The following is a 22383-nucleotide window of genomic DNA, read 5'->3' as shown; positions in this document are numbered from 1 at the left end:
TTATGGATGATGTTGAGTATTTCATATCATGTCATATCACCACTTTTACAGTTGTTGAGATTAAACAGCCAATTCAAGTGCTGGCAGCTGACCCTTCTATTTTAAGTTCACCCTCCACCGTTCTCCCAGAACAATGGTTCCCAGCCCTTGCCGCACACTGCAATCACCTTGGGTCAGGGCTTAGAAACCACTGCTGACTGAGTCCCACGCCCAGATATTCCAATTCCATCAACCGAAGTTATAGTCTAAATATTAGAAATTTAAAAAGCTCCCAAGGTGATCCTAATGTGCAGCTAGGCGTGAGAATATAGAGGTTTTTGCATGCATTGACAATCTTTGCTTGAATCAATTATTTCATTAGGGGATGCATATTGGTGATTTTTTTTTTCCTTCAAAGTTTACTGCTCTTTCTACATTTATCAGGAGGAATTCTTTTGGCATATTTTAGAAATCTTTATGGAGTTAGTAAGTCTAGGGTTATTTGGTTATCCTGAAATACAATCTGTATAGGATAGGCAAGATGAATTGTTAATTCTCCTCTTTAATTACCAGTAATTAAATTAAATTAATTATGAATAAGGCAGTGGTGCACAAACTACAGAGTGAAATCACTTGGGACTCTTTAAAGTCTACTGATGCTGGGTCAGGCCCCAGATTTTTGAGTTATGTAGGGGGAGGCCTGGGCATCAAATTTTAACAGCTCCACATGCAATTCTAATGTGCAGCAAAGTTTAGGAACCTCCAGAGTGAGATGTTTGCACCCAAATTACCTCCAACGGTGATTAAAAAGTTTGGTTTTTGCTTGTTTTGGCAGTGGTTGTTGCATTTAAAAAAATACATTTTTTTATTGATGAGAATCATTGATTGGCTGCCTCCTGCATGCCCCCTACTGGGGATTAAGACTGAAACCTGGACATGTGCCCTGACCAGGAATCGAACTGTGTCCTGGTTCATAGGTTGACGCTCAACCATTGAGTAACACCGACTGGCTGGTTGTTGCATTTTTGTTGATAGCAAATGCATCTGATCATTTTGAACCAGATATAAAAGAAGAAAATTGAAAGGAAATACGACAATTTTATTAAATTCCAAGATCAGGTTGATTTCTAATTTTCATAAGAACTAATAAAGTATGCATGCATATTAGCATAACCAATGGACACAGACACTGGGGTGGTGGGGGCTTGCCCAGGGTGGTTTTTGAAAAAGGAGACATATGTAAAACTTTAGACAAAAAAACAACTACTAATAAAAAATAAGATTATCATTGGTAATGCTTGAAGTCTCCATGGATTGTTCCGATTTAATAATTATTTCCTTAAACATACTGTTTAATCTGTCCATAAAATGTGTAAGGAAATTTAAAACAAATACTTTAAAGCCTAATAACTTATTAAAATTTAAAATGTTCATAAAGATTTACATTCCTATACCCTGCTATCATAGTAGGCATAGATAAGTATATGTAGGAATATATAATTATGGGGACCCATTTGGACCTCGAGAGAGTTGGCATGAAGATTATGTTAAACAAAAGCATCAGCAATTCAACAGATGCCTTCCTGGAGCTTTTCTTATTTTTTTAAATTTTATTTTTCAACCACAGTTTACATTTAATAGCATTCTGCACCAATGGCTAAAGTTAGAAGCTAATATAATAAGGGAGAGGGAGGGGGAGAAAAGGCTTCTATGGGAAGAACAAATTGGTTTCTAGGGAACAAACAGGAGATAAGCAAGTTTGTGATGTTTGTATATACAGGTGGTCTTCCTTTCTTCATGTCATAAAACTTCTACGGAGAGGACCCAGGCCCAGTGGGTGAGCCAATGACCATGGTATGGGGGAGATGTAGGAATGAAGGAAATTTTTACCTTTTACTCCAAATTCTTCTAGACTTATTTTTTAAAATAAGAAGCATGCCTTGCTTTTGTAACAAAACATTAAAAAGTTAAGAGACCCCTTAGAGTGATGGTCAGGAAGCTATAGCACTGCAGTAGTGATAAGACTGTCACAGCCCTGGGGCTAAAAAGGCCTGCATGTAAGGGAGGAAAAACTTGGGACTCTAGGGATGATTTTAACAGAAATTTGCATTCCTCCTGGTATTTAGAAGAGAAACAGCAAGGATTATATGATACAATTTTGTCATCTGTACAATTTATAGCCATAATAAAAAATATCCAAAACCCTAAAAAAATAGTCCTTTATACATGATTGCTACTCTAATAGCCATTTATAAACAAGTATAATATAACTTCCTACTGTAGCTACTTTATAAATTCAGTACATTTCTACTGAGGCATAAAGTGTTCCCATTTAAGTTGGAGTCTTACGATGTGCTGATGGTTTTTTGTGTTGTAAATTATTTGTTCCAGATGAAGGAAAAAAGAAAAAATTGACTTAGGGCTAGTCTTTCATTTATCATTTATCCTCAGTATTATTATTCTTTTCTAAACCTACCCCAGTGAAAGAAACTTGTGTCCACACATTTTAGAAACAAAATTTAACTATAGAAATAAAATACAAAACCTAACCCCAATATAGTACTAGTATATATTAACTATGTCAGTATGTGCCACAAAATCATGATTTAAATGGATAGTATGTTAAAATGATGGTACTTCAATACATATTCTATAATAAATGAATGTGGCACTGTGAAATTAAATAATTTTTTTAATTTAAAATTGCTTTTACCAAAACCATTTCCCTTCCCTTTCATATTTATTGTCAAATATCAAATATCCTAACTGCATGGAATTGTTAATATTTTCTCTCCTATGCATTACCTATTGTAAAAGACCCAACTAAGTCTATTCATCCTTTATGCCTCTGGGTCAACCAGAAATCTCCCCATTTTTGTGATCCTGTGTCCTTTGATAACTCATTGCTTTATTAGATACTCCCATCTTTAAATCTCTTTAATTTCCTTATCTATGAGTATTAATTCTCACTTAATCGAGTTAACATAATTTCTGCTCCTGCAACTATTTCCTGAACATTTTCTTCAAGTGAAAGAGAGCCTGACTCTGGCCTGGTGGGAACAGACAGTGGCATCAGCTCTACTCCTCCTAGATTTACAAGGAGGGGTAGGGGCAGGTTTTCAGGTGGATGCACTCCCCCTCCCTCAAAGCCAGCAACAACCTAGCCTAGGATCTCGTAATTTTCTTTACCCCTGGAACAGAAAAACTGTGACGCTGTGATTTGTGACAAAATTCACTTTACAGGATGTGGCTGGCAGATTTAAGCAACAACCAATGATAACTTTGATAAAAGAATTCAATTTATGGCTTCAACAGCTTCTTCCTGGTGGGTAGCACGCACAGTGTATGGTTATTTCTATGACTGAACTGGTTTGCTTTTTCTTGGAGGGAAGTCCAAGGTTTTTTCTTTAAAAGCTGTTCTGCACAATGTTTTCCATCATGAAGAAGTATAATTACATGTGCATCTATTTGTATGCTCATTTTCCTCAAGACCTATTATTGTAATAAGATTTTTCTGTGATTCTGGTGTTTATTTTATTTTTTATTATATTATTCTTAACGCCCTCAAACTTTGGTGGAACATAAGAGACTGTACAAACACATAAATTGTTAAAAATAGGAACAAATGAACATGAAAAAATGCACATTTAATAAAAAAGAAAGGAACACTGAGATAACATTCCCTCTTCACCCCTTTTTAGCAGAATATATATAAAACACACAAAAATTAATGGTTATAAAAAACACAAGGCTAAGAAAAAGACAAAGCCAACACAAAAAGTGACAAGCCTTCTTCTTCATAAAGGACAAAAGGACGATCATTTATGTTTTTAGACGGTATGTATGCAGTACTGATAAGCTAGAAAATACAGAATAATGAAGAGAGAAGGCTACAGGAAGGCAAGGTGACAATAGAGCATAAATGGGTCAGACCAACTTTATTATTTCTAGGGAAGCATCTCCTCAGTCTCCTTCCCAACCAGCCTGGGAAAATAAAATGTTTTGTAAAATAGACAATTCTTTCCCAGGAGTTGGGGAAGCTACTTCTTTGAGCATCTAAACTTAAAAAGCTTTGGCTTGTTTTCATTTTTATTTTTTTACTTTCAAACAGCTTACTATCCCTAGTACAGGTTAAAAAAACAAGCAACCAACCAACAAATCAACCAGAAAAAAACAAGCATTTCTGATTCTGTTGAACTGAATAAAAAAGAAATGAAAACCTTTTCTGCCTAGGGCATCCTGAGCTCTTAGAAAATGACTCTGCAGGAATTAGCTGTATAAAAACAAAATTCAGCAGCTGGTCTCCGTTTCTGGCACTTCCACAGACTGTAACATTCTGACAACACCTGAGTAGGCAGGGAGCTCTCCCAGGTAGTGAGAGATCAAACCACTGTTAGGCTAACAGCTCACATTGCTGAAAAGCTTTCAAAGTGCTAAACTTTTCAGGTCAAATTTATAATAAAAAAGGTAGAACAATTGTTTGCAAGTATGTGCAAAATATTAAAGAAATATGAGGAACAATAACAGACATTCAATCTTCGGTCCTTTTGTGTAATCTTTTCTTATTTAGGAAATCAAGAAAATTGAAGAAAGATGTTTCTTTTGTCAAGACCTAGCCAAAGACAAAGTAGACTGAAGACCTTGTAACTATTTTGTTTCTTTACATTTAAGCCACCCTGCCTCACTCAGAGTAGGACTGCTAAATTTAAAACAAGATGGTTTTCATATTACATTCAGTATCTTTGTGTGCAAACTGGTAATGAGAAGACAACAGTTAAACTTTACAATAAAAGCAGCAAAACTGTCATTTTAGCCCATTATTTACTTACAATCAAACTTCTAAAGGGCATCTATAACTACTTAGAAAAAGAAATATGAAATACATCAATTTACTCTTTTATTCATACAATCAAATTTCAGTTTTCTACCATATTATAGCTTATTGCCATGGCTGAAAAGCAGGCAAATATAAAATAAAACCTTCAAAATAATAACAAGTAATAACAATCTATATATATAAAAGCCTAAGTGACCGTTACGACCAAACCATAGGAACGACCAGTCGACCAGTCACTATGACACGCACTGACCACCAGGGGGCAGACGCTTAACACAGGAGCAGCCCCCTGGTGGTCAGTGTGCTTCCACAGCCAACCTCCTGTGGTCCCTCCCCGCAATCGGTCCCGATTGGGACTGGGCGAGATGGCCCCGATTGTCCCCCATTGCCAGCCAGGCTGAGGGACCCCACCCGTGCATGAATTCATGCACCGGGCCTCTAGTCCTATAATAATAAAAACCTAATATGCAAATCAACCAAATGGCAGAACGACCTGTGGAACGACCAGTCGCTATGACATGCATTGACCACCAGGGGGCAGATGCTCAACACAGGAGCTACCCCCAGCCTGCAGGCCCCAGGCCAGCCAAGGCAGGTGCCGGTGGGGGCCTCCTGACCGCTCCGCTGGTCACCCTGCAGAGGGAGGTGACTGGTAGTGGCGGCAGGGGACAGGGCCGGCTGGCAAGCAGGTGGCGGTGGGGGGGCAGGGCTGGTGAGTGGGCGGTGCCAGGCCAGCAAGGCGGGTGTCAGCAGGGCCTCCCCCCACCCCCCATCACCCTGCCAGTCACCCCACAGATCGGCCCTGATCGCCAGCCAGGCCTAGGGACCCTACCTGTGCACGAATTTCGTGCATCGAGCCTCTAGTAACAAATAACTAGTTAAGATAACAGAAAGTGAAATAAGTATCAGTTGTGATTGCTGTGTTTGAAGGTTAATATACTTCCCTCTCCACACCAAAAGAAAAAAGCGTAAGTAAATGTAATACCTCCCAGGTCTGAATATGAGTTTGGGCAAAAGTACACTCTGACAAAAGGCATGAAGCACAGTTATTAGGTGTGAATTGGGTGAGGCAGATTAATTACTGGAGCTGTATTTCCCTAACATTAAAGTATTTGGGGAGCTGTTTGTGTGTGTGTGTGTCTGTGTGTGTGTAATATTTACATATATAATGTATTTTATCGATCTATATTTAGTGCATTAGTAAATTGTGAAGGTGGTGGTCAAATGACTGAAGCTGAGTAAATGTATTGAAGGGTAGAAGAGGTAGAAAGAGTGCTCAGTGCTCAACTATCTCATGGCCTATCATGTGTCTTCATAATTGAAGGTCATGCTCTCTATATGTAAATCAACACAATTATGCACTGTGCCTCCTGGCTTTTTGGTAGTTAAAAATCTACACCTGTCACTCCTGCTCAATTCATCATGGCAGACTGCTGTGGGTTAGGAGGAGGACAACACGGAAAAGCCAGGGCGTTTCTGCAGCTCTACTTGAGGCAACATTCTGGTGAGGCTGTATCTCCTTTGTGGTTTCAGCTAATGCTGGAAAAAAAACCCTGCCCCACCTCCAAACCACCTAGCCCTTCGCCCTTGCAATCCTAGAAATGGTAGCAGCTTCCATTAATATGATTAATCTCTTGGGTGCTTAATCATGCTGTTCAACTCTCCCAAACCTTCCAACCCACCACACTTTCTTAACTATAACTTCCCTGTATCAAATCCCTGATATTCAGCTATGGCAACAGCTCAGTTTTCCTGACGGCCCTGGAGGATACAGCTATTATCCTTGGGCTACTGAGAACTCCCACCTGTCAAACACTAACCCTTCAGTAGAAAGGGGCAATACAGAGGTACTTTAATATTTTGTAGATAATTAGAAATATAAATGATGACACTAATGAGAGAATATGAGAGGATCAACCTCATATCCCTTAAGGGAGGGAGAATACAATCTTTTTCAGGAAAGCAACTTGGTTACAGTTATTAAGAGCCTTGAAAAACTTCCATATACATTAAATAATTTTCTTCTTAAAAATCTAGCTTAAGCCCTAACCGGTTTGGCTCAGTGGATAGAGCGTCAGCCTGCGGACTGAAGGGTCCCAGGTTCGATTCCAGTCACGGGCATGTACCTTGGTTGCAGGCACATCCCCAGTAGGGGGTGTGCAGGAGGCAGCCGATCGATATTTCTCTCTCATCGATGTTTCTAACTCTCTATACCTCTCCCTTCCTCTCTGTAAAAAATCAATAAAATATATTTTTAAAAATCTAGCTTAAGGTAAATCAAAGATGCAGATATAATTTTATATACAGGGATGTTTGCCACAATGTTATGAGAATGAAAAATTAGAAACCTGCAGATAATGTATATACTTAATAGTTTTTCTTTAAAGCTTCCCCCCCAGCCCCAAATTGTAGGTGTACACAGTTTTTCTTTAAAGCATCCCCCAGCCCCAAATTGTAGGTGTATATACGTTCACTGAAGAGGTCAAGGATACTTGATTTAAACATGGACACTACGTGCAAGACAGCTATTAAAGGCTCTCAAGAAACAGTTCTGGAATAAATTAATGATGCAGTATTAAAGATGAACAGAAGAAATTTATATTAAATGGTAAAGTTTCACCAAAGCCAATTAACAAATGCAGTATGGTGTGCCTAGCATTTTTCTTTAAACTAAATTTTTCAAGTCACTTTTTAACAGTTCATAGCTCTGAAGAATGTTTGTCAGGTGACTTTCTGCTCAAAGGAATTTCAGTGGCTCCCCCAAAACCTGCAAGAGGAGAGTTCAACATCCCTGATATTTGCAGATCTCTATAATTTGACCCATTGTGGCTGTCTAGTCTTTGCACATCTTATCATCTCCCAAACCAGTTTTAAATGTTTCCACGTGACATTTCTGCTCTCTCTTCTGCTGCCTAATGACAACGCTCTCTCTACATCAGGCCCTGGGTTCCAGGCCCATCTTGTCTGCAAAGCTCTCTCAGAAGCAGGTTGTATGTTTATAACTATGCTTCCCACATAATACTTAGTTGGCAATTAACCACATATCATTTCATGGCATGCCCTGTATTGAACTGCTCTTTGTAAGTCTCATTAGATAACTTTTCACATGTCTCTGCCTACTCGAGGGTTTGCGCAAACCCTACAGTTCTTGGGAATAGCGCCTTGATAAACAGCAGAGTGCCTTGTATGCACTGTAAGTAACACAAGACTGCTGGCACCAGGGTCAGGCAAATGCAGATACCAGGTATCTGGTGACCTGAGTCTTAAGCAATTCAAGCCTTGTTTAAAAACTGCCAAAGTATTTAGATATCAAAGCCGATTCTAGGATGTATACATTGTTGTCAACATCCTTTACATTATAAGCTCCTGGCAGGTGAGGACATATGTGTGTTGTGCCCATCACTGTCTGACCAGCAATGTGTACAGTACCGGGTCCATGATGTGACTGCTCAATAAACATTCAATGAATGAAGGCTAAGACATCAAATATTTCTGGAAGTGGCAGATGCTCTTCTCAATTCATCTTTTGTATGAGGTGAATTTAGGGTAAAATTGAAAAATAAAAAGAAGCTTCCAGACTACATGAGAAGCTATCAGATATTCTACATAAAGAAAATGACCATTTCAGGTAACTCTTCTGAGTATGAGAAACACTGTGAAAGAAAAAACCTTGACTTATACAAATAGTGAGCCAACTTGCCCAGATTATACAATAACCTTTGTGAGGGAATCTCCTGTGTTTTCTTATGATATAAAATTTTCGGTTATTGGGTTGATATTAACAGTGTTGATGTCTAATGCTGTTACCTTATATTCTTTACCATTGACATATTCAAATCTATTCAATTATTTTTTTAAAAATTAAGCATATTAAAAATTATTATTTCAAAGCAAAATAGCTCATTATTGTTACAATTAAAGGATCTGCTTGTTTGGCTTTTTAGTAAGAGGTAGTAAATCAAAAAGCATGCTATGAAACTATTTGTGTGTGTGTGTGTGTGTGGGTGTGCACACGCGCACGTGCAAAATAGAATAAAGATTTTTTATATGATAAAAACTCATACCTGCTGATCTCCAAGGAAATGACTTTTCAGTTGAGCTAGAGAAAAAGAAGGGGGAAAAAACATTTACTTCCTTTGTCATGAAATTTAACTGTGGACCCATTTTGCATATACACATTTAATTTTCACATTTAATTACATGAAGCATAAAAATCTGAAACAAAATTTAAAATTACTCTTTCAACTAAGGTAAATATTTAACCTTCTCCATTAATTTGAGACAAAATTGTATGTCTACTTGGAAATTAAGGCAAATAAAGTGACATAAGATTCTCCTTGGATAAGACAAATAAACTAGCAAAAGTACATATGGTAATCATGCTATTTACTGTATATGATATACTATGTTGCTTTCTGTGATAATATGCAAATTCCATATACATACAAAAGAACCAAAAAATTTGTTAAGAACGTCATTTGTTTTACTGATTTTCCAAAGAAGCCCTAGATACAATAGACACAAATGTTAAGGGGGTCAGTTTGACCCAACTGAATTGACCCCTATGAAATTTAAATCATAAAACTTTATATAAAAAATATAAGGTTCTACAAGCCAGGAGAAATTTTTAACTATATATTTTTCTTGGTTTATACCCATTTAAAAACATATCTGTGTCCCTCTGCTCCCCCCACCCCTGCCATCAATATAGGAAAGCATGGTACGAAGGGGACAGTGTGGTAGGAACAAGAGGCTGGATTATAAGCATTTACTAAATGCTTGGTTACTAGTACTTAACATATATTATCTACTTTATACTACTCAGAACAACCTTAGGGATAGGTAGATTATCTGTGTTTTACAGATAAAGTAACTGGACAAAGACTTATGTTATATACCTGGAAGAGCTGGGATTCAAACCCAGGATGGTCTGATCCCTAAGTCAGGGCTTCTCATCACTGTGCTGTATGCTAGAACAGCTTGGGACCCCATTTTTGCATTAACACATACATACATACAATATGCCTAGAAAGAAGTCTAGAAAAGTAAAAACCAAAGTAGTAAGCAGTTATCTCTGTGGGGCACAATTAAAAGGATTTTTCTTTTAAACATTTGCACTTTTTTTTGAAATCAGAAGAAAATACATATTGAAGTATTTTCATGGCGTTGATTAAATTTAAGGAAAAGGTGTGTGACTTTGGGCTTAAGGAAACACTATAAAATAAAGGACTTGGAACAGAGGAAGGGAACAATCCTTTCAATGCAATAGTTCTAAGATTTTAATTTCTTTTAACCCCTGGCTACCCTCCCCATGTCACTAAGTGGTTACTAGAACTCTTGCTGGTTAAAAACTGGAGGTTGAGTACGAACTCCCTGAACTTCAATTCTGTGAGTGATTTGCCTTTTCTTCACCAGAGGCACAGCAGGCCACATTCCAGGACCTTGAAATTAGCTGCAAGCAGGGAGCATGCTCCCAAAGAATGGAGTCAATCAGCTAATGCTAATCTTCAGCACTTCTGTGATGTCCCTTATCTGATGCACTCCTGAATTCCAAAGGACTGATGAGATGGAAAAAGGTGAAAATCTGGTCAAATACCAGTAAGGGCACATTTGTCCTGTTCCTGAGGGTACTTTATCTTTGATTCTAACAGTGGCTCCTTACACCTAATTTCAACTTCTCTGGAATCTTTGTCTTTTAATTCTATTATCTAAATTAGTTTTCTAAGCACAGAGGTTGGTATTTATTCAACTGTGTTCCCATCAAGATGTTCACATTTTTTTGCCAATACTAAAATACACGATGAATTAAACTGCCATCCAGAAATGATTAATATGTCAAATTTCTTAGAAATATCATGAAAGTTTACTATCTTCTGAGTTTAAAACTTACATTAACTTTAATGAAACACCTCTGCAAGACTTTTTATTCTCGAAATTATAGATCATAGGATATAATTCATGGTAATTGATCCAACTGGGCAAAGGCTGTTTCTCTTTTGCTCATGTCTTCGTGCCGAGTACCTAGTATATTGCAGGTGCTTGATATATATTGTTCTTGTAACACAAATTGTAAAAAAGTAATACTGAGTACTTCATTGTTCTGAAAAATCAGGTATAAAAAAAATCAGTTATTTGCTTAAGCAAGTCACCTTATTCTCCTCTACTGAAGGCAGGAAATTCCAGTAGCCTCATTGTGTCACAAGCAGGCAAACAGCATTTTTCTGCTGAAAGGCCTCTTTCGTCACCAATACAATAAGGCATTCCTAAGTGAAGGCAATGGAAAGCCTCAGTTCATATTATCTTCCCCTACTCTAAGTTAGATAAAAGATAAAAATCATTAGGAAACTGAGCTAATATTATGATTAAAAATAAGCAAAAGTGTCATGGTATATTTTGATGACTATACAGAGGTGGATAAAGGTAGGTTTAGTTGTTTGTATGGAAAATAATACAATACAGGCACCGTGCCCACAATGACTCTATTCCATTCCCTTCATTTCTCATCTTGTATTAATAAACACAAGAATAAACTCTTTTTTATGTAATCACAACTGTAAACCTCCTTTTGCCGACCCCTTATATTCAGCCCGACTGTCTTCACACTAACCCTACAGGTCTGTTAAAGCTGGTCATTGCTCTAGCCAGTTTGGCTCAGTGTATAGAGCATTGGCCTGTAGGCCAAAGGGTCCTGGGTTCGAGTTCGATTCCAGTCAAGAGGCACATACCTCAGTTGCAGACTCCTCCCCAGCCCTGGCTGTGGTCAGGGCTCATGCAGGAGGCAACCAACTGATGTGTTTCTCTCACATCAATATTTCTCTCTGTCTTTCCCTCTCACTTCCACTCTCTAAAAATCAATGGAAAAATATCCTCGGGTGAGGATTTAAAAAAAGTAAAAATAAAACTGGTCATTATATATACCATTTAGAACAAACTATTTCCTTTAGAATCACTCACTTCAAATGATTCGCAATTGTTCACTATTCTGGAATTCGGAGATCAGACAATAAATATGTGCAATTTTGAAATGTTAAGTCACGGAATGTAACTTGCTTTTAAAAAGTTTTGAATTTTTTTTAAAAATTGAATTTATTGGGGTAATGTTGGTTCACAAAACCATGCAAGTTTGAAGTGTACAACTCAACAAAACATCATCTGTGCACTGTATTGTGTGCCGACAGCCCCAAGCAAAGTCACTTTCCGTCCTCATTTTCCCCTTTTGCCCACTTCCACCTACTCCCACACCCCCTTCCTTCCAGCTATCACCACACTGTTGTCTGTGATTGATGTGTGTGTATGTATGTATATGTGTGTGTGTTTATATATATGTATATGTATGTGTATATATGTATATATATACACACATATACATATATATATCACATTTTGTTTTATTTTTGCTTAATCCCTCTGAATCATTAAGTCACTGAATATAACTTGCTTTTATTAGAATTAGGGGCAACTCCCTATTAGAAAGGCTTCTTCCCTGTCTCCTTCTAACCATCTATTCCTCGAAACACTTCCCCAACTTTTATTCAATGTCTACAATGTGTCTACGGGCACCGTGCCCACAATGACTCTATCCCATTCCCTTCATTTCTCATCTGAAGATGCCAAGTAGCTTGTGTTCAGGAGCTTCCAGTGGAATGTGAAACACATTTTCAAATACAAAAACTGAATCATACATAATAACTTAGTTTCAGTGGGAAGATGTATTCACATTTTCCAATAACTTAATTATCAACAACCTTCTAGAATGAAATCCATTCATAAATGAAGTTGGGTACTGTCTAATCAGTGAACAGCAATTAAAAGCAAATTAATCAGCAAATTAATAAATCAAGGCTATTCATTTTAATGTAAACAATGTTCGTTTTCAGGAAGATGCATGCCTTCATAGCATTACATGAAAATATGTAGTAAAGCCTTTTCAAAATTTAGTTATTGACTATTCACAATCAATCACAATAGCAACAAAAACAAAAGCTCTTCCTCAAATTCACCATCATCCCAGGACCAAGGCTCCTCTCTGTACTCTCTTTATCATGGAATCAGACCCTGGACAAGTGTCTATTAGATGAAGACTGGTTTCCTTCTTCCTAAGAAAGGACCACTTGATCTCAGCAATCAGGAAAAGTGAAACCGTGACGTGACAACATACTCATAATCAAAGTTTATTATTTCTATGTGTTATGGTTTAAAATTGTCCTGAAAATGGTACACAATACATCCATAACTTGAACTAAGCAAAGCATTATAAATGGGAGAGGGCAAAGAGACTCTTTTCATATTTATTAACTAGAGGCCCAGTGCACGAAATTTGTCCACTAAGTAGGGTCCTTAGCAGCTGCCAGCTAGGTACTCCCTCCCTCCCTCCGGCCTCCTGCCACAGCCAGCAGGCCTGGAGGGGACAATTTGCATACTACGCTTTTATTATATAGGATAAAGAAAGGGCACCTGAATTAAAAATGTCTTTCATGTAAGATGCAGCTGCCCCTGACCCACCAGCAGCAGAGCCTAAGGTTCCTTTCCAACAGTGGTGATGGATGTGTGCCAATCCAGCTGTACCCTAAACCAAATCACTTGTGTGGCCAACAGAAGGAGCAAACAAAACAGCTATAGGGAGGTAGGCCTGATACTGCATGGAACATAGGAAAGAACAAAGGCTCAGTTTGAACATATATTCCCTCTCAATGACACTTCGCCTAAAAAAACTGGCTATGGTCACAAAATGTGCTTTCACACTTTTAGTCTAAAAAAAAAAAATCACACGCAACAGGGACAGCAAAGTGTGGTCTAGCAGGTCGATTTGGTTTCCATGGGCTGCTGGCAAGTGTAGAGTACAATGTATAACCAGTCACTATGGGGGACATTTGTGATCTCATTACTGGCTCTACTTTGTTCTCACCCTTGCTTTCTTCATTCCACTTTTCCCTTATGCTATTCTACCATATTTTTGAACCCTTAGAATGTCGTCCCAATATGCCAAGGTTGCAGGTTCAATCCCTGGTCAGGGCACATACAAGAATCATCAATGAATACATAAATAAGTGGAATAACAAACTGATCTCTCTCTCTCTCTCTCTCAAAATCAATCAATAGATTAAAAAATTGAAGGAAAAACCCCACAGCAATTTAAAATAAATTCCAGGAAAAGGTAAGATATAAATAAATATTATGAGCAGTCTCCTAAAGAGAAAATTACGTATTTGAGCACAGCAAAAACATGAAAGGAACAGGAAATTCTAGATAACAGCCCTTTCAACAATTCAAGTAACTTTCATAGGGATTGGAGGTGAACACATTTTAGATGATGTTAAATATTCTTTGACAAAAGCATTTTGTGTTAGTGCTTTGAATCCATGAATAAAAGATCCAGAAGACCATATGGGAAGGGGAAGATCAAAAAGGATATAGTATTAGACAAAAATGAGACAAATAGTTCCCTGTGGTGTCTCCATAAATTATACAGGAAGCATGACTTCTGTTTAAGCCCATCCCCCAACAGGTTTTCCAACCAGTCAAAGTAGAAATTAGAATAGAAGTGTTTTCTAACATTTCAGTTGACATTTGAAAGAGTGAAAGTAACTGAGATGAAAATAATAAAATGGCTAAACACAACAGCAGACTCTCTTTCCTAAGTATCCTGCATAACTCAGGATGTTATTTATGCAAAGGTCAGCCTTAGAATATAGACTACTGCAAATAATATGCGTCCATGGCCTACAAAATGTTATTGTTTCCCTCATTTCTATTCTTCCAAAACCCTCCAAAGGTGAAGAAAACAGAAAGAAAAACAATTTTTTAAAAAATTTAAAATAAAGAAGACACATGAACATGCTTTTTCTTTTTCTTTCTAAAAGAAATGTATAAAACAATTCAAATCTTCACTTTTAAATAAAGCTAGCACTGGGAAGGAGGCAGGCAGGGGTCCTGTTCTTCTCTATGCTTTACGTGAGATGGAGCACAGGACTAAGCTGTTGAGATACCCTGGCTAGAATCCAAACCCTTAACATTTCATCATTATGAATAGCTTTATGATGCATGCAATTTCATTTTGTACATTATTTAGAATTTAAAGTGCTTTGAAAAGTCTAAGTAAATATTTCCTTAAAATAAATTTTAAGATATCATATGCTTAAATTTTTTATTAAACTCGTACTCCCTTGATTTATCCTGTTCAGATACTCAAAAGCAAATGCTTTATTGACATTCAATTATTTGATATTCATGTAAAGGCACTATCAAATTTAGTGTGTTTAAAAGTGAAATTACCTAGCCTCAGCCAGATGGCTCAGTTGTTTGGAGCGTCGTCCCATACACAAAAAGGTTGTGTGTTGGATTCCCAGTCAGGGCACATACCCAAGTTTCGGGTTTGATCCCTGGTCAGGGTGTGTACTGGAAGCAACCCATCGGTGTTTTTCTCTCTGTTTTTTCCTCTCTCTCCTTTCCACTTTCTAAAATCATTAAGCATATCCTCGGGTGAGGATTGAAAAAATATATAAAAATATAAAAATGATATTACCCAGAGTAAGAATTTACTTCTATAAACAATAGAGTTTCTTCAACTTGAGAAAAATTTTATTCCCATTTTGGGTGTAAAAACCAAGAACATAATATATTTCTTAAATTTCTGCTTTGATTTTGAAGGAAATTATCTTTCTCAAGGTGTAACAGCATTTTCAGCTCTTGATTCATGGACAAGCATCATAAAACAGCAGTTTTAGTGAGGAAGGAGGAATGAATTCACATGTGGGCCAGAGTATAGACCCAGGGTCATCAATAACTGTCCTGGAAAAAAGAATGGATACATATAAGGATACAGTCAACATTTGGCATAGCATAATGCTACGTTTCTAAGTATTAAGAAGTACGGGATCTCGGAAAGTGGTTTTAGAATGCTTCAAATCTCTCCCCAACACTCCATGGATACATAATTTGTCCCATGTTTTCTTACTACCATTGTTCCCTTCTCTTCTCTATTTATCATCAACACAAATGTGTACATTTTCCAAACTACTGAATAGGGGAATGAAAAGAAAAAAGACTGAAAGAATAAATGAGAAAGAATGATAATAATGATAATGGAGGAACAGGGTAAAGTTTCTCAAAACCACATTTTTGAGGCATAACAGGATCCGTAAACACTATTCAGTGGTTGAACAGGCACCCTCCATGGCAACTAGACTAGGGAAGTGGTTGGAAAATTGCTTTAAATTCCCAGATTTAAGGTCCAGTATTCTTTGGAGAGACATGAAAAGAGGAACAATGGTTTGTAATGAGAAAAGTGGTTGATTAACTTTATCTCTCTTCCCCCTGTTGCTCCCTCTCCCAGTCATTGCCACCATGAGCTAACATTATTGATGGGAAAGACATTATTGGGGTATATGGAGCATACTGTGTAGCTTCACAATTTATTCAATTTAAATGATTTTTATCTAAACTATTGAAAAGAAGATCCATCACTCAGATTAAGAAATATAACAATCTTCATTCCATAAAAGTGAAATAAATTTTAACTGTAGTTTCAGTCAGAAAACTAAGAATCAAATCACTTAGCATTTAAAAATATTTTTGTTACACAGCATTTAAGTGTGCAGAAGCACACACATATATTGGAAAGAGAACAGTATCAGGAACCCCCATGTATTCAGTATCCAGCTTTAACAAAAAAAGTGAAAACATGGTCACACATATTTCACTGTATCTTCACCCACTAAGTACTCTGCATTAGAAGATTTTGAAGTAAACTGCAGACATCTCATCACTTCATAACATCTTATCAATAAATAACATTACCACACGTATAAGTAACAGCAAAATTCTTAATATCAATAACTATCTAGTCAGTATTAAAATTCCTTGTTTCAATTTTTAAAAACAGTTGGTTTGTTTGAATCAAGATCAAACAAAGCTCCACACATTGTATTTGTTGCTGTCTCTAAAAATCTGTTTTAATGTACAGTTTCATAAATGTCAGCTCATAGGAAATACAGAGACAGAAGAACATGTTACATATCATTGTTCTGATACATTAGCTAGATCCAGTCCATCAGGAATTCTATAGGGCAAGTGAAATAATTCCAAATTTTAAAAAAAAGTGAGAAAAAAGGAGGATGGTTGAGCAATTTTGGGGAAAGAATGTGTCATAGGTGATGTCATGTACTTTCCAGTGTATCATATCAGGAAGCACTAACTGCTGGTTGTCTCCTGTTTGGTGACACTAACATAGGGAGACCAGTGGATTCACGTGCTGTGAGCCTGATCCACTCACTGTCGAGTTTCCCATCATCTTTGAAGCTAACAATTTTAGAAATGGCGATCACTGATCTAGACACATTATTTTGTTAGTAGTTGCAAAATTCACCCAAGAGTTTAACTTCTGGACTTATTCTTAATATGTTCCTCTAGTCAATAATATAATTTCTACCTTTGTGTTTATGTTCATATGGAATATAATAAAATACTGTTGCACTTAACCATTTACAAGTAAGTTTTTACTGAAAAAGTATTTTCCTGATTCAGAAAACAGATTTTGTACTGCCTACGCACTGGTGCTTATATCATGGTTAAGGTAACTTGAACTTTCTCTGGGGCTCAAATAGCACCATTATTGAAAACGTAACTAAAGAGGGTCTGTGGTAGATTAACCTTTAATTGGCATGTTCTGAAGCAGAGACTACATATCATAGGCTCCTAGAATAATTGGCTGTTTTTTGTTCCTTTCCAATGAAATAAAAAAGACTAAAAGAAATTAACACACACATATTCTCTAAAGACATTCCTCCTTAGATTATAAGCAGTTTATTAATGCAAACCAAATGTTGTATCTAAACTATCTGACTGTGGTTAAAATATACAGTTGTTTAATATAAGATTTTTTTTTTTTTTAGCTGCGAAAATCTATAGCCTACAGGCTTTTTCTCCTGCCAGTTTTAGAGTGCTTTTCGCCATATTTAATTGTGGAATAACACAATAGCAGAGTAGAAAAATCTATGCAAGAAACAGATTAGATTGATTTGTTATTAAATAGATTGTGAAGCCTTAGGGAGGACAGCTATAATAACAATTCAGGCACTACAGAGCCTGGCGAATTTGTCAGTTGTTTTTTATCCCCCTTGGCAGATGTGCCATGTTCATTTTTACAGCAGCTGATTAACTGCTGCAAATGTACTCATAGATGGCTCTCACTTTTAGGCAATCACATTTCAAATTTCCCTTTCTATACATCACCGGTTTAGAGCTCTACAAGTAGTAGTTCTCTGAAAGGTTAAGGAGAATGTGAACTTAACATCAACCTTCCTTTATTTCACGATGGAGGTTACAGTGATTAGGTGAAGGAATGGCAAACCTTCCCCCTTAAAATAATGAACTGGAGAATATGTTTTTCAAATTGTTTTCCAAAATCTCTGAATTAATATCTACTTGACTTCTTGTAACATGTTTGTGTAGATCGAGAACAGAAATAGTAGCCACTACAGACGCCACAAAGGAGAGACAGAATAATGGTGGTGGAGATGGGACTGGGACCAAGGGATTTTACAATGGTCTCTGTTTAGTAAGCATGGTTTTATACAGACTGTGTCTATTTGGGGTGGTAGAGTGGAGTTAAGTGAGGTGAAATTTTCTTAAAACACTTACTGACATTCCAGGGAAAATCAATAGAAGAGCACTATTTTTAGGGGAAAATATCATCCTCATGTTAAATTCATGTATGCAATAATTAAAACCAAAGCAAACAAAAACACAAAAACCCCCACCAAAATGGAAACCCTACTAAACAGAAGATAATGGGCACAAAACATCTAGCACAAGTGTCTGCTATGCAATAGGTGCTCAATGGCTACTGTTCTCTTCCCCTGTAATATAATTATAAAAAAGTATTTCACCTAAGGATATGAGAAACAAAGACACCAAGATAAGGCTTCCTGGGAAAGTCAGGACAGATAATGTAATCTGATCAACACAGCGCTCTTCACAAAATTAAAAATAATAAAATGCTGACATATATTTATGCTGCTACTAAGGTATTTGTCATTTTGCTAGTTATGCATAATGAGCTCTTCTGCAAAACTGGAAATTTCTAGGCTTTTGTATCTTTGTATCTCTACAATAAAGAATAGGCATTATTATTTATTGAGTAAATTTAGAAGATATCATAAACATTTGCAGAGAAAAAAAACAGTCACTCAAGGAAATGTGAAAATAGAAAGTAATGTTAGTATATTAGTATCATTTGTTTGGGCTTTCACTTACCCTAAGTTGCAGATCTAGATAATTTAGTATCTATTATATATCATATATAGAAGGTTGTTTCTTTTACATACTTGTCATAATACTAAAATATTTTCATTCTAAAAATAGATTAATATGGTATATTTTGTGTTGTGATGTACTGTACTATTTTAAGATAAACATCCCAGAGTTATTTCAGTTAAAAATAAACAAAAACAAACTAATGATAGAACCAAAATGAATAAGCAAGATTACTCATTCATCTAATGAACAAAATGGAACTGGAAGTATGGATACATGGAACAGACTGGATAGTAACTGAGGGGATGGGAGTGAGGGTGAGTGGCTAGTAACTGAGGGGATGGGAGTGAGGGTGAGTGGATAAAGAAGGTAAAGGGACCAGCTAAAGAATATATATGCATATCCCATGGATATGGATAACAGTTTGGCGAAGGCCAATGGAGAGGGAGGGGGAGAGAGGAGGGGAAATGGAGGTGGACAAAGGAGAGAAAAAAGGGAAATACTTGTAAAAATGTCAACATTAAAAATCTTATATAATAAAAGGCTAATATGCAAATTGTCCCCTCCACCCGGAGATCGACAAGGAGTTCGACCAGGGGCAGGGCCAGCTGGCCAACCACCCGTGGTCTCTCCCCCCGCCTAATTGGTCTCTCCACCCATGCACGAATTCGTGCACTGGGCCTCTAGTTTTTAATAAAAAAATGAGAAGACAAGCATAGACTGAGAGAAAATATATGCAAAAGACATTAGATAAGGACTTATCAAAAATATACAAAGAATCATTAAAATGGAACAATAATGAACAACTCTATTAAAAAATGGACCAAAGACCTGAACAGACACCTTACCAAAGAAGATATACAAATGGTAAATAAGCATATGAAAGTTACAAATTAAAACAACGAAATACCACTATACACCTATTAGAATGCCCAAAATCCAAAACACTGACAAGTATTGACAAGGATGTGTGGCAACAGTAACTCTCATTCTCTGCCAGTGGGAATGTAAAATCATTGAGCCACTTTGGAAGACAGTTTGGTGGTTTCTTATAAATTAAATATACTCTTACTATATGATCCAGCAGTCAAACTCCTTGGTATTTACCCAAAGGAGGTGAAAACTATCCTATTTAATAAAAGGGTAATATGCAAATCGACTGAATGACGGAACGACTGGTCAGTATGACGGGCACTGACCACCAGAGGGAGTGCCGCTCAGCCAGAAGCCAGGCTAACGGCTCACGGCTTTCCACTGGTGAGTGCAGCGGTGGTGGCAGAGCCTTTCCCACCTCTGCTGCAGTGCTGAGTATGTCCGAGGGCTCCAGGACTGCGAGAGGGCACAGGCGGGGCTGAGGGATCCCCCTGAGTACATGAATCTCGTGTACCAGGCCTCTAGTATCCACACACACATAAAAGCCTATGTTAAGAAAAATGGCAGCAGAGTAGGAGGATGCTGCACAGACATGCTCCCAGGAACAAGCTGGAATTACAACTGAAATACGCAAAGGCTTCCTAAATAATCAATTGAAAACTCACAGGAGAGAACCCTGATACTCAAGGACCGAAGGTGGAGACCGCAGAGACTGGTAGGAGGGAAGGAGGCTCGAAAGGGCTGACTGGGCACCCACAGACGGCAGCTGAAGTCCTGGAGAGACATCTCAGCTGTGGGGGGGTGCCACTGAGAACTCTGGGATCTAATCCCGAAGCTGGGCTCCCCAAACTGAGGGGGGTAACCACATAACATCAAGCTGTAAAAAGCAGTGGGGTACTGTCTGCCAGGGAGTGGCAGCTGAAAGTTCGGGCACCCTCTTAAAGAGCCAATGCACAAAAATTCCCTGTGGAGCCACCCACCTTGTAGTCTTGCAGAGGGAGGATGAAGTGGACTGACTGGAGCTGTGAGAGCAGAACCCAGGACTGGGGACTCGGGGATAGAGCTCAGAAGGCAGACATCCCAAGTTTCCTGGACTGAGTCATTCCCTTACACAGCAGAGGACATCCTTCCCACAAAGACATCTGTCTTGCCTGGGGAGCAGACAGTTGACACACCCTATTGGAAAACACCTTGCCCTGAGGCCACTTAAGAAATTAAAAGTAACAATTAGCCTCCAGGCAGAAGCAACTGCCCCACTCTGTTGAAAAAACTCTCACCACACCTGAGAATGTTTGCCTGGGGGTAATTCAAGTTGGAATCCTATTAGTCTATAGACAGAGGTGGTCTCTGGAGGCTTTGAGTCTTAGCCTGAACCAATTAGTCAGAAACAGCCTTTAACACTGTCCTGCACTAGAGATTGAGGTATAAAGGATCTACCTAAAACATAGTCACAAACCCAAACAGACAACCAAAAAGAGGAAACAAAGGAACAACCCCCAAATGAAAAAACTAGTGAATTCTCCAGAAGAAGAGATAAATAAAGCAGAGATAAGAAATTACCTGAAACGGAGTTCAGAGTAATGATGTTAAAAATGCTCAATAGTATGAAAAAAGATATAGTAACTATGAAAAAAGAACAGTCTGAGATAAAGAATGACATAACACAAATAACATAACAATATTAGAATGGTAGGTGTGCCAGAAGAGACAGAAAGGGAGAAAGTAATAGAGGTGTTTGAAGAAATAATGGTAGAAAACTTCCCTAACCTGGTAAAGGAAAAAGTCACACAAGTTCAGGAGGCACAGAGAACCCCAAACAAGAAGAACCCATCAATGATGAAGAGAATCATTGATCGGCTGCCTCCTACATGCCCCCTTCTTGGGGATTGAGCCCACAATCCAGGCATGTGTCCTTGATGGGAATCGAACCCAGGACCCTTCCGTCTACAGGCCAATGATTTCTCATCAGAAACTCTACAGGCCAGAAGGGAATGGCATGAAGTACTCAAAGTAATGGAAAGCAAGGAACTGAGACCAAGATTACTATATCCAGCAAGGCTATCATTCAAAATAGATGGTCAAATAAAGAGCTTCCCAGACCAAAAAAATAAAATAAAATAAAATAAAAAAGGCTAAAGGAGTTCATCATCACCAAGCCAGCATTACAAGAAATGCTAAAGGAATTGATGAGAAAAAGAAACAGAGAGCGTAACCTAGTCATACAGAATTAAAATGGCTATAAATAAATACCTCTCAATAATAACCCTAAATGTAAATGGCTTAAATGTTCCAATCAAAAGGTGTAGGGTAGCTGAATGGATACAAAAACATGACCCAACTATATGCTGTCTACAAGAGACCCACCTCAAAACAAAAGACACACACAGGATGAAAGTGGGGATGGAAAATAGTTTTCCATGCAAATGGAAAAGAAAAAAAAA

General features: G+C 37.6%; 1 protein-coding gene across 6 annotated transcripts in view; it reads right to left on the bottom strand.

Moving 5' to 3' along the window:
* PKP4 (plakophilin 4) overlaps nt 1-22383 on the bottom strand; it is a 159775-nt gene that overhangs the window by 68575 nt on the left and 68817 nt on the right. For all 6 annotated transcript variants that reach the window (XM_014534081.1, XM_014534083.1, XM_014534082.1 and 3 more), the window contains exon 3: nt 8881-8915. In XM_014534081.1, coding sequence (XP_014389567.1) covers nt 8881-8915 — 35 coding nt within the window. The remainder of the gene's footprint in view (nt 1-8880; nt 8916-22383) is intronic.

This window comes from Myotis brandtii, unplaced genomic scaffold (assembly GCF_000412655.1).
Source record: "Myotis brandtii unplaced genomic scaffold, ASM41265v1 scaffold125, whole genome shotgun sequence".
Lineage (NCBI taxonomy): Eukaryota > Metazoa > Chordata > Mammalia > Chiroptera > Vespertilionidae > Myotis > Myotis brandtii.
This window is presented reverse-complemented; position numbering and strand designations above follow the sequence as displayed.